The sequence below is a fragment of the Leguminivora glycinivorella genome, chromosome 7 (genome assembly GCF_023078275.1).
Source record: "Leguminivora glycinivorella isolate SPB_JAAS2020 chromosome 7, LegGlyc_1.1, whole genome shotgun sequence".
Lineage (NCBI taxonomy): Eukaryota > Metazoa > Arthropoda > Insecta > Lepidoptera > Tortricidae > Leguminivora > Leguminivora glycinivorella.
The window spans coordinates 24,370,454-24,384,483 of NC_062977.1; the positions used below are offsets into that span (position 1 = coordinate 24,370,454).

The following is a 14,030-nucleotide window of genomic DNA, read 5'->3' on the forward strand; positions in this document are numbered from 1 at the left end:
CAAGTAATATATTACTTGCTTGAATACTTTTCAGTTGTTCATTTGAGATTTAAATGTAATCTTGAGCTAAGTTTGACTCTATATTGGCACAAGAATGAATTCTTAAATCAAATCTGTTTAATCATTCTTCAGGTGAGAAATAAATTAGTTTTGATTTGAGATATAAATTTTGACTCAAATAATATTTGCTTTCATCCAAGATTTTCGGTCTTGAATATGAAGAATTTTAAATTTTTGAAACGTTAGTGAGATTATCTTATTTCAAGATATATATATTTGAGATCAAGAAATATTAGGTGAAACACATCTGGTTCTTGTTTCAAAAAACCATTTTTTTCTGTGTATGAATCGCGTAAAAAATACCCATGTTACAAAAAAAGTGGGGTGGACAACTTTGAAAAAATGGTCCATTTATCAAGAGCTTCCGTTCAACCCCGTTTGACTTAGCCAGATTTGACTGCAAATTATTCTGACTGTTCTTATTTATGGCTTATGGCTTATTTATGTAAAATTCAGATTTTTTCCGGAAGTATTATCCGAAAAACTTTGTTTTTTCTGTCAGTCCCGAACACCACACTGTTTTTTTCTATTTTTTGGCCAGCAAAGACGGAAACTAATGTGCGTGGCTAACTTGTGGTGATATGATAAATAACTATACGTGCTATCTTTTTTTTTTTCACTTTTAATTTTGTGTAGTTTACTAATTTACTTACCATTTGACTGTGAGACGTCTTATTTGTTGTAAAATAGCTGTCATCGTGCGTGTCCATTTCGTACGCGACACTTTCCGTATCAGCTTCATAAGCTGCCTTCGATGCATTGACAGTGGAAATTGCAGGTTCTAATTCTGGCTTTGTGTGATCTAAATATCCTGCTCGTTTCGATACTATCTCCGTAGGGTTAATTTCAGTTGGTACGGAATTTGTTGCATCCAAAAGATGACTTTTCAATTCTTGTAGGGATAGTATGTCTGGTGCTAAATTAAATGCATTCTCGAGACTAACTCGAGTTTCGGTCGTATGTGCGTTAATCGAATCACCTACGCGCTCTGCTCGTAACGGTACAACGTTTTCATTAACATCCACATTTTTTCTTTCAATTTTGGTATACTTTTTCCATGAAGGTGTCGTCGTAGCAATTATTTCAGGTTCAATAGTAGTAGCTACGGTGTTAGGGGGTTCTGATATAGTGTCATCCTGCGAAGTAGCTATAACTGTAGTAGGAATGTCGTTTATGTTTTTAGACTCATTATTTTTGTTAACTGATGTTTCAGTAATAACGGGTACTTCAGTTATAACAACCGTTGTTTCGGTCTGTGGTAAAGTTGTAGTATCTTTACTAAGCTCTGCATGTTCGACTTTTTTTGCCTCTTGTTCATTTGTATTCGCAGTTTCATTTTTTTCGGGTTTAACGTTAGTCGTTACAATTTCGTTGGTGAATGTCGTCTCTGGTATGGTTTGAGTGGTCATTGTTAGTGGCAACGCGACACCTATAGGAGCAACTTGGAACTCTTCATTTTCCACGATGTCTCTTTTTGAATCGTGTCTAACTTCTGAAACTCTGCTTTCCTCTGCAGTCAGGTCGTGCGGCCTCACGTATTCGTAGCGAAGTGTGAAGCCCTGAGTCTGATCGATGATCGCTAGCAGGATTGCTAACGATACCGCTTGTAACCTGGAACAACATTTACATAGTTGAGTTTAGGTATTATCTATATACACCGTGTTTCACTTAACACTAAAAACCTGAAAACCGTTTGTTCAGAATCGAGAGTAGAATCGATTGAGCTATATCTTGATGGGGGTAATATTTTTTGTTTTAATTTGTATTATTAGTTATTTTTTACGTGCCCATTCTATTGATTCGTAATACAACATTGTGCATATCACATTGCTAGAGGTTGTATACCTTTTTCAGTATTTAGGGGTATTAATAATGGCTGGTTACGTGGACGATTATTTTTTCCGCTACGAATTTGACGTTGTGTGTCAGTTTACTTTTAATGTTTATAATAAGTCATAACAAATTGAACTCCTACCAAATTACAACCTTGTCATTTTGAATGTTAGGTTTAAATTTGCTTACTGCGATTACCTGTCCAATTTGAAGTTTACTGTGACAAAGCTTAAGTGCTTTACAGTGACATAGCTGTCTATTGTTAAACCTTATGTCGTTGCAGTAACGTACACAAATAAATAGTTTGAAGGTATATGATGGTAGCTAGCAATTATTTTATTGAGTGTAGAGTTAAAAGTCGAGTAGAGCTGTACAGAAAATGAAAAATTCAATTTAAAAAAATAATAATCATCAGATTAAAAGATGAACACTCTAGACACGTTTGAGAAAATAAAAATCAGTTGGGGTGTCTGAGGTTTTGAGTGATACCGGAAACACGGTGTATATTAAGCAGGGTAGGGTAACCAGTAATTACTTTGTGTAGTAAATTTTCATGTGTATATGTGACTTATCTTATTATATTTTTAACCGACTTCAAAAAAAGGAGGAGGTTCTCAATTCGACTGACTTTTCTTTTTCCTTTTTTTTTACATAGACAATATCTATGTACTATTAATCATATATATTTATAGATAATATTTGGCCGAATCTTTTGTTAATACCGATAAAAAGTTGCGTTACCGCCATTTTCGTAACGCTACTAGAAGTATTGAGCTCAAAAAAGGTAGTTTTTCAAAACAGTAAAATTTTATCCCAATTCAACGGAAAAATATGACAAAAAAAAATAAATTTCCTGAGATATATGAATAAGTACTAGCCTATGCATGACTGGACAGCCGATATCGAATGGTTTCCTATTCAGTATTGCTTTAAATTACTTCACCAATGATCCAATCGATTACAATCGAATATTATTAAACACTCCCAAATAATCGCTACAGGTCGCTTGTATTCATAATATTCAATGCATTTTGCTATCTTCTATTGTGCGCGTCTTGTAAACATAGAAAGTATTAATAATCAAAATACGATTCATATGAATTGCGCATTGACCCGGCAGTTACTTATAGTGTGGGATTATATGATTTTTTTAAGGATATAGGGGAGATAGAGGTCAGTTGTAACAGACGGGAGTTGTAACAACGTTGATTTCTGGGAACTATTAGCGAGATCAGAACCAACAGCACAGGTTTTTTAAATCAAATCTGTGGCTACCAAACACCCTATTGCGAACTTGCTTTATAGTCAATAAGTTCCCAAAAATCGGCGTTGTCACAACTCACCTCGGTCTCTCCTAGGCATCAAACGAGCAGATGAGCCGCCTAATGGAAAGCAGTCATCGCCGCCCATGGACATAAGCAACGTCAGGGGAGCCACTTATGCGTTGCCGACCTTCGAGAACCCGATATAAAAAACCTCATTTCATAACGCAAGGGAAACACAGCCGGCGTATTAAGTTTACAATTTTATTACGTACTAGCTTTTGCCCCTCCCCTCCCGACCCCCATTGTAAGTGGGAGGTTAGAAAGAGACAAAAAGTAGTCACTCTCCATCCCTTCAACTATCTCCACTAAAAAAAAACACGTTAATTCGTCGCTCCGTTTTCCTTGAAAAACGAAAAAGAACAGACACACACCCTTAACATTTATAATATTATACAGGGTGGAAAAATGGAATGCCACATAGATGGCAACTACCTTAAATATTGTAAATAGCACATTTTGTGTAAGGGAGACTTTCCTTTGTTTTTAAAAACAATAAATTCTGCATTTAAGGATTTATGAAAAATCGCTTGCCTCAGTCGGGACTCGAACCGGTCAAATGTGACAAAAAATAACGTGCCAAATAATGTGCCAAATTTTCATGGCCTTCCGTTATTCTGATTGTATTTGTTATTTAGAGAAAAATGAACCTTATCAGTAACCCTTTCAATCTGCATCATAAAATACGGCACGTTATTTTTTGTCACATTTGACCGGTTCGAGTCCCGACTGAGGCAAGCGATTTTTCATAAATCCTTAAATGCAGAATTTATTGTTTTTAAAAACAAAGGAAAGTTTCCCTTACACAAAATGTGCTATTACAATATTTAAAGTAGTTGCCATTGATGTGGCATTCGATTTTTCCACACTGTATATAGAAAATTATTTGAAAATATGTACACATCATATTTTTACAACCGCTCTTTATTTATAAGTAATTTTAGTTAGTTCAAGTCCAGGACAAGGCAAGCAAGTGTTAGAAAATACTTGAATGGAACCTACCAATCCTAAAATGCCATTATGATCACACTAACCACAAATAATATATGTATTATCTGTCGACACGCTACTTGAAGATATAATTTCAAATGAACGCACGCATCTAGTTTCCAGTGCATTGATATGCAAGCTGTAACGCGTAATCAAAGTGTCTTGCAACAGCGCGTCACTTTCGTCATGGGGTCCTTACAAGGTCGGTAGAGTATTTTGTTACCTATAGGTACATAATTAATGTGCGTTCTCAGAATAATAAATATAATGCAATTGGTCTCATAAAAAAATCTGCGGACTATGTATTTACTTATTAGTTAGTTACGCGTTAAATTCGAAAATGCGGAATGGTCCATACAACCTTCCACCCCCCATTTTAGGGTAATGGGGGGTTATGAGGGACAAAAAGTAGCCTATCTCACTCTCCATCCCTTCAACTATCTCCATTTAAAAATCACGTCAATTCGTCGGTCCGTTTTGCCGTGAAAGGCGGACAAACAAACAGACACACACACTTTCCCATTTATTATTAGTTATTATTAGTAGGTACGGATTAGAAATGGGCTTACTCATGGCCACAGACAAGCCGAGGCGAAGACGTGGCCTACGATGGAGCTCGCCCAGAAGGTGCCTGTTCTGCACAGTGTCCTACCTTGATTTGAAGGTTTCTTGGGTTATATAAGCTGGGAGATACCTATGGACTAAAAATATCTATTATAGAAGAATGCAGCTGGGAGATATGGACTAGAAATATCTATTATAGAAGAATGCGGCTTGAAATTTGACGCTTTCCGATCGGAGGACAGAAAATACCTAAATGAAGCCACTTTCTACGGAACGTGACGGAACTTTATAAGAAAACTTCATCATCCTGCTTGCGTTATCCCGGCATTTGCCGCGGCTCATGGGAGCCTGGGGTCCGCTGTGACAACTAATCCCATGATTTGGCGTAGGCACTAGTTTTACGAAAGCGACTGCCATCTGACCTTCCAATCCAAAGGGTAACTAGGCCTTATTGGAATTAGTCCGGTTTCCTCACAATGTTTTCCTTCACCGAAAAGCAACTGGCAAATATCCAATGATATTTCGCACATAAGTTCCGAAAAACTCATTGGTACGAGCCGGGGTTCGAACCCGCGACCTCTGGATTGAAAGTTCTTACCGCTAGGCCACCAGATACAAAGGAAATTAAAACAAAGTTCATTTACGTACAAAAACTACAAAATTCTTGTCAACACGTTATCCTTATCACGAATCACAATTAAAACCGTGGGACTCGACATTGACTTTATTTGGGACGTGCGAAGCGTCTCCATACAATGAGTAACCCTGACGTAACAGTTATTTAACCAGTATTGTTCCCTTTGTTTAATCTGTGGCTAATCTTATCATTGCCGTAGTAAATCTAAGGCCGTTTTTTTGGTGAAAATGCATTTTTGTAATTTTGGTAAAATGCTTGATTGTCTTTAATATTACAATAGGATAAAGATAAAAGATAAAAGACATTTATTCATGACGCTCACAAACACGTACGTACATGTACACACAAGAATAGGACAAAAAACATAGAACAGAACATTAAGTAAGTGCGCATCACGAAATGGACCCAACTCAGCATAATGCTAGCTGGAAGCCAGCGCTGGTCTTCCGTAGGGCCCATTCGGTGATGCCACGACAGATAACAAACACACAACAATAAAAAGAAAATGAAGAAAAGAGACAGAAATAGGTGGTATAAAATAATAATAGAAGGATGAAAGAATTAGCTGATTCTAGGAAGTTGAGTGTTTTTAGTTTAGACAAAAATAACGTGGCGGTTTAAGTATTACTAGTGCGAAACCGCTCTCATTGAGTAAGGGGTAAAAAATGAATTTCCTGGATATAGGCCCTTAAAAAAGAAAAGGACACATGAAACCATGAACTATTATTTTAATTTTTAATTGAGTAACCTCCGTTTTAAAATACCAATAGACCAGACTAATGTAATTTACAGTTATTGAAACCCTTTATTTCCAACACAACCAATAAATTAAGCCAATTTCCTCTTCAAAACTACCATAATTGTTATCCTTAATTAGAAATTAGAAACCTTTTTGGTATTAAGTCATTAATCGTATTTGTAAAAAATATTAGGAACTTTGAATTAAGTAATTAAGTAATCATAATTATTTAGCAATAGAAATCTGTTTTATTAAACCAATACATCCATTTCCGCTAGTTTTATGGGGCGTTAATTCAATTTCCTTAATCAGTCTAAAAAAAAAACCCCGACATTCATGAAACATGGCTAAGAACACTCCCGACTAACTCAGCTTTCAAACAAAAAAAAACTAAATCTTAATCGGTTCATCCGTTCGGGAGCTACGATGCCACAGACAGACACACATACAGACAGACAGATAGACAGAGAGACGGACAGACATACAGACAACAAATTTTATCCAGATTTTCAAATTTCGTTCCGATTCATTAAGTTTTGGAGGAAGAAACAGTCCAGAGCGGCACCTCGATTCTAATATTTTTTTTGAAATAGCTATGTTTTAACTGAGTTGTTCTTAATTGACATTTTTTTTCCGATAAAGCTAGTTAATAACACTAGTCTATTTAACTAAAACTCCCAAAGGGTGGCCCTTTCCATTTTAGCATTTTCGCTTCTGTTGCGTCTGAAAGGTAAATTAAGTAGTTCATTACCACCTGTTTTATGATACAACGCACATATCGCTTACTTTTCTCCACACGCACGCGCAAAGAACACTTAGATCGTGATACTCGTTTCATATGTACATTACTTTTTATATGAGCATCAATTATGTATAATTGTATTACGTATACGAAAGAAATCACACCGTAATTCGTTTACACACAGCTCAATGAAATCAAGTTTAAAATATAAACGAACTAGCTTTTACGCAATTCGAAAATTCCGGAATGGTCCATACCAACCCCCCCCCCCCCCCATATTAGGGAAGTAGGGGGTTAGAAAGAGCCAAAAAATAGTCTATGCCGCTCTCCATCCCTTCAACTACCTCCACTAAAAAAATCACGTCAATTCGTCGCTTCGTTTTACCGTGAAGGTCGGACAAAAAACAGACACACACACTTTCCCATTTATATTATATATATATATTTTTTTTATTTAAGGACATTCTTACACAGATTGACTGCGGCCCACGGTAAGCTCAAGAAGGCTTGTGTTGTGGGTACTCAGACAACGATATATATATTATATAAATACTTAATTATATTAGAACTTTGAAGAGTGCAAAATAAACACAAGTGCAGTGATATACACGCATCAGCTCGAAGAGCTGCTAGTGTATCAAATAAATAATAATAATAATAATAATAGAAAACATCCATGACTCGGGAACAAATATCTGTGCTCATCACACAAATAAATGCCCTTACCGGGATTCGAACCCGGGACCGGGACCGCTATTATTATATTTAAACACAGTCATCGGCAATAACCTCGTAAATAAATAAAGGCTGCATAAATATCTGACACGCTCTTATGGCTGTAGAAATGAAAATTTGTCAGATATTTTTGCGTCCTTTTTGCGCGACGCTATTGCCGGTGCCGGTGACTGTACCAATCACAACAATTAAATGAATGCAACTATTAATAATGGTTATTAACTTCATGAAATCCAAAAATAATTCATAACATGCCTTTCACAATATCCTTTGGTATTTATTGAGACATTATTTCATGCAAATGTATTCGGTGGGCGATAGCATCGCTCTGCTACTTTTAATTTAAATTTATTTGCATATTCTTTCTTCCATAATCTAGTTACTTAGGTGTAATCTCTTTTGATATTGACCTAGAATTTATATTTAGAATTGCATCCGAATTTGTAACCATTGTTGCTAATACCAATCACCAACTTTTTTTTTATACTGAATTTCTCAAGCTCAATTTTAATTAGCTTGCATTTTGTATTGCAAAAACCATTGCGTTAAGACTCTAGGTCTATGGGGTCGAAATCGCGAAGCGTCTGTTTGACGAAACTGTGTGCGAAGCCGAATGCACAAACGCTCACGATAATATCTCTTTCGTAGCTATCTATCTCTATCGCTCTTGCGTATTGGCGCGACAGAGCCACACTACATTTCTGCGGCGTTTCGTTGGCGTTTCGCGTTGCAGAAATGCCATTCGACTACGGGGCCTGGTGACCGACGAGCTGGCGACTTCCTCGCACAACGAGTTGCTCAGCGAACATAAATGCTGATAGAATTGCGGTACAGCGAGGAATTGTCGCCAGCATGTTTGGTACAGTCAGCTGCAGAGAAAAGTAAGTCTATTTTTAACCCCCGACGCAAAAACGACGGGGTGTTATAAGTTTGACGTGTCTGTCTGTGTGTGTGTCTGTCTGTCTGTCTGTTTGTGTGTCTGTCTATGGCATCATAGCTCCCGAACGGATGAACCGATTTCAATTTAGTTTTTTTTTGTTTGAAAGCCGAGTTAGTCGGGAGTGTTCTTAGCCATGATTTATGACAATCGGTCCTCTATGTCGCGGTCGGGGTTTTTTCAAAATTTTAATTTTATGGTTAGGTTATAGATATACTTAGTCTTAGTTTCTATATGTAAATCATCATCATCGTGATTATATCAGCCGAAAGACGTCCACTGCTGGACATAGGCTTCCCTCAAAGATTGCCACAATGACCTGTCCTGCGCTACCCGCATCCAGTATCCGTTATATGTAAATATTTGATATAACCTAACCACAAAATTAAAATTTTGTGAAAACCCCCGACCGCGACATAGTGGACCGATTTTATGAAACATGGCTAAGAGCACTTCCGACTAACTCAGCCTTAAAAAAAATAGAAACTAAATCGAAATCGGTTCATCCGTTCGGGAGCTACGATGCCACAGACAGACACACACACAGACAGACAGACGAACACGTCCAACTTATAACACCCCGTCGTTTTTGCGTCGGGGGTTAATAAATACAATAGATTCAGATTTTATTTTTACAAAATATAGTATAGGTTTTTGTAGTATCCTGTATTAATGACATTCGCAAGTGATGGGCTAACTACCAACGCGTCGTATTGCATAATGTGCCACTGTTTTTGTGCCAATCGTTACAGTATGAAGACGTGCACGACTGGAGTTAGTTTGTAAGGTTCCGTATATGATGGAAATATTGATGACTAGCTTTTGCCCGCGGCTTCGCTCGCGCTAGAAAGAGACAAAAAGTAGCCTATGTCACTCTCCATCCCTTCAACTATCTCCACCTAAAAAATCACGTCAATTCGTCGCTCCGTTTTGCCGTGAAAGACGGACAAACAAACAGACACATACTTTCCCATTTATAATATTAGTACGCATGATAAGACCCTCCAGTGGCCTATTTCACAATAGTGACAATTGTCGTCCGACAGTGACACTTCGCTGTGCATTACCTGCTCAACAAGGAAATATTGACGCTGAGTAACAATGTTACTTATCAACACAGAAACAGGCACAGAATTGTCAGTGTCAAGTGTCAATGTCACTGTGGTCAAATAGCCCACAGGTAAGAACCATGACGACAAAATAATAGGTACTTAGTAAAAAAAACTTAGGCTATATTTTCAGAAAAAACACATTTCTCATATCGTCACTACTTTTAAAAAATCTCGTATCTCACGCTGTTCCTCAAAGTTAAAACGCAGTAAGTCTATATGCATTCCATAGATACTTACTACAATTTTCTTTTCATTGACAGACGAAGATACAAGTTTTTTTTAAAAGTCATACGAAATTTTCAAACGATTAAAAGCGACAAGGTACAGAAATCATCACTTCTTTATGACGATGACTGTACTATACAATTATTTTTGTTCGAATCAGGCCAAACGTTTGCTCAGATTATTGATGATGACAGTACAGTCATTTCACATAATAGAGTTACAATATCATGCATAATGTATACAAATTGCGGATACAGTGCGTTTTATGCAACTGTTGTAATGTTTCAAATTAGTTGCAAATGAGGCATAATGGTCATTGTTGGCTATGATCTGTTTTAGCTTTATCCAAATATATGTATATTCTCATGACTCGACCAATGGCAGTATCACATTGTCTCCTGAATTTTAACTCAAAGGCCTCCCCTCTTTTCCTCCACTCAACCCTGTCGCTTGCGCTTTCCCAAGCATGTCAGAACAGGGTACACAGCCGAATGGCACAAACGCTCACGAAACGCTCACGAAACGAAACGCTCGTAGATATATATCTCTATCGCTCTTGCGTATTGGCGCGATAGCGCCAGACTTCATTTCGCGGCGTTTCGTGTTCGTTTCGCTTGTACTATTATATATTCTGTGGTTTCGCGTCGCAGAAATGCCATTCGGCTACGGAATCAGAACACACCTTGCTCAAATAAGCGTGGAGTAAACCAGGAAAAAAAAACGTCAATAAGGCTGGTTTTAGTGTCACACGGACCGAGCGCGACGACCGAATTTACTAAAGCTAGGAACATACTACGCAGACGTCCGCCGTCGCGCGACCGCGGACGCGGATCTAGACAATGAATATACACATTAACCGTGCAAACTATCGGTCGTCGGTCGTGGACGTGGCCTTGAGCGCACGGACGTCCGATCGAAATGTGGCTCGCTGGATGTTTTGGTCAGCCAAAGCCACGTCCCGAAGACCGTGCACACTAATCAATCGCGGTCGCGAACGGGTCCGCGCGGACCACATCAACTTCACAAATTGGCCATGCGGCCCGGATCCGCGCGGTCGGTCCACGTGACAATAAAACCAGCCTAACTTATAGTAGATGTATTCGCTTATCGTTTTTCTAAATCTAGCCTGAAGGGTACGCAACCCTAACTCGCATTGACCAACTGGTGACGTGCCGCGCCGCTATTACTGAGCGTGCGCATTCAGTCGTAAAGTTCATTGCATTCCGCATGTCGCTCCAGTTTGAGACCGTTAATCTATCGATTATATACTTATGCAGATTATATTAAGTTAGTTTTGTTTGGGCATTTTTCGCAAGTCGATTGGGTCCCTAAAACTAACTAGGTACAAAATGAAAAGCGGTGAATGGGGTGATATTAGAACATCTCATTACTATCACGTTAAGCGAATTTGGCCTTACTGAAACCGTCCCTATAGCACTTACAAATATGTAGTGCGTTAGGGACAAAATTGTGACATTGCAGTAACAGGTTGCCAGCCTCTCGCCAACGCAACAATTTAACCCATATACCACAGTCGCCTTCTACGACACCCATGGAAAGACAGGGGGTGATGAAATTCTTAACCTGTCACCACAAAGGGTTAGTGAAATATATAATATGGGACAAATTGTCATTCAAGGATCTAAAAGTTTTATCCCTTTGTCGAAGGATGGCGGTAAATGGATTCACTACAGAATCTACACTTCGACAATAAGCAAGGCAACACTAGCTTCAATAATAACTGCTGCAAGCAAAAATACTACATATAATTACGTAGAAACGAAGTGCCGAAGCGTGGTACATAATATTTATTGCATATTATATTTCATAGGTCAACGTAGTAATGAAACCGGCGTAGTAGCGATATCGAATGTTGTTCTTGACGGGTAATTGATCACTATATTAGTTCTGTAAAGCAATACATAACGAGTTTAAGTACGAGGAAAACAGTAGTGTTTCAATTTCAGTACGGATTTTTTCTTTCTTTCGTTGGTCATCTTGAAAGGATGGGTGAAGATCGGGCAGTGTAAAGAGTCGAGAGAGAGACACGGAAAGACAGAATGGACGCCGTCCTGCTTTTATTTTTATTATTTTTCCCCTCACTAGCTCGGAAACACGTGTTTTGTCCTTTAATACCATCAGCGGGTAAAAACGCATTTTATCCACTAGTGGGTAAAGTAATTTAACCTTGAATAAAGTCAAATTAACTGCTTTAAAATTGATAAAAGTAGTTGAATCTAGTAATAATAGTTATTTGTTATACAAGGGGGCAAAGTTGTATTTTAACGCCGAGTGTGGAATTGAAAAACGAGCAAGTGAAAGGATTCTATAGTTGAACCACGAGCAAAGCGAGTGGTTCGAAAATAGAATCCTGAACTTGCGAGTTTTTTAACACACGAGAAGTAAAATACATTTGCACCCGAGTGTAACACAAAACTTTTCCCCTCACTATAGCGAGGAAACTACAACGCAAAAAATGCGTTTATCACTGCTTCCAGTAGTTCCACAGGTGGTAAATCATCTTTATTACTAGATTCACCTACTTTTATCAATGGTAAAGCAGTTAATTTGACTTTATTCAAGGTCAAATTACTTTACCCACTAGTGGATAAAATGCGTTTTTACCCGCTGGTATTAAAGGACAAAACACGTGTTTCCGAGCTAGTGAGGGGAAAAGATGATTTACCACCTGTGGAAGCAGTGATAAACGCATTTTTGCGTTGTAGTTTCCTCGCTATGTATTTTACTTCTCGTGTGTTAAAAAACCTTGTATAACAAATAACTATTATAAAGAGCCCATATCGTCCCACTGGTGAGCAAAGGCCTCCCTCAAATTCCTCCACGCATCCTTATCCCCTGAAGTTTCCCACCAGTCCTCGACAAAGGCGCCATGCTCGTCACGCCATCTCTGGCGAGGTCTACCGCGACGCCTTACAATTTGTGAAAAGCTCGACCGTCCTGTTACCCAAAATATCTTTGGGGGCGGATAGAGTGGAGGTAGACCTCCGTGAGCGCGGCGTTGGCGAAAGCTGGCGCGATACCGCTCAAGACCGAGCAAAGTGGTGTGCTCTTGTATTGGCCAATAGTTATTTGTTTTACAAGGGGGCAAAGTAGTTGTTTAACCGCACGTGCCAATATTGATACCTGAGCAAGCGAAAGATTCCAATATTGAACCGCGAGCGTAGCGAGTGGTTCAAAAAGTGGAATCTTGAGCGTTGTGAGGGTATCAAGGCACGAAGGTTAAACAAACTTTGCCACCGAGTGAAACACAAAATTTTTCACCACACCAACATGAACAAAATACTAACTACTTATAAAAGATCAAATTCAATCAAATCCATCAATTTATTCAATATTTATGATTCAAAATCATCAATTATAGGTAAAATCTAGCAGCCAGATTAAGACGATGAGTTAAAATTTGTATGAAATTACTTTGCCCCCTTGTGGATAAAATGCAATTTTGCTATCTGTTTTCGAATAGCAAAGTTAGCCTTTAACAGTTGGTGTGGTGAAAAATACATTTTGGGTTATCGCGCCAGCCAAGTACATAAGTAAGTATTATTTTTTATGAAAGCAACTGGCAATTGAACTTCCAACCCAGAGGGCGAACTACTTTATTGGGATTACCAAGTCCAGCCGACGTATTATGCTTCCAATTTTATCGTGGATGAGAAATCTGTCACTCTCACACTAACATTCTTGCCAAACCGTGACGGATACTTTATCTACATGATATTTTATATAAGTGATAAAATTGGAAGTTAATACGTCGGCTGTTACAGATTTCTCACAATATTTCCTTCATCGGAAAGCATCTTGATGTTTTACAAATTACATCACAACAAGAATAATAACTGGAAAATCGATTTGAAATTAAAGTGAATAAATATTGTATTTATCATTCAAAATCATAATTTACAAGTCAATTCTGCTACTTAAATTAGGAATTAGCATTTGATCACTGTTATGTTGGTAAAACGCAACTTTCTCTTCCGCGTTTGAATAATCAAGAGAGCCCTTAGCAGCTGTGGCCTATTTCACAACAATGACAGTGGTCGCCCGACAGTGACACTTCGCCGTTCATTGCCTGTTCAACAAGGAAATATTGCCGCTGAGTAACAATGTTACTTA

At 38.1% G+C, this 14,030-nt stretch overlaps 1 protein-coding gene across 1 annotated transcript in view; it reads right to left on the bottom strand.

Moving 5' to 3' along the window:
- LOC125228126 (immunoglobulin A1 protease autotransporter-like) overlaps positions 1 to 14,030 on the bottom strand; it is a 41,745-nt gene that overhangs the window by 15,546 nt on the left and 12,169 nt on the right. Inside the window, exon 2 of the mRNA XM_048132583.1 lies at positions 714 to 1,671. Within this exon, the coding sequence (XP_047988540.1) occupies positions 714 to 1,671 (958 nt within the window). The remainder of the gene's footprint in view (positions 1 to 713; positions 1,672 to 14,030) is intronic.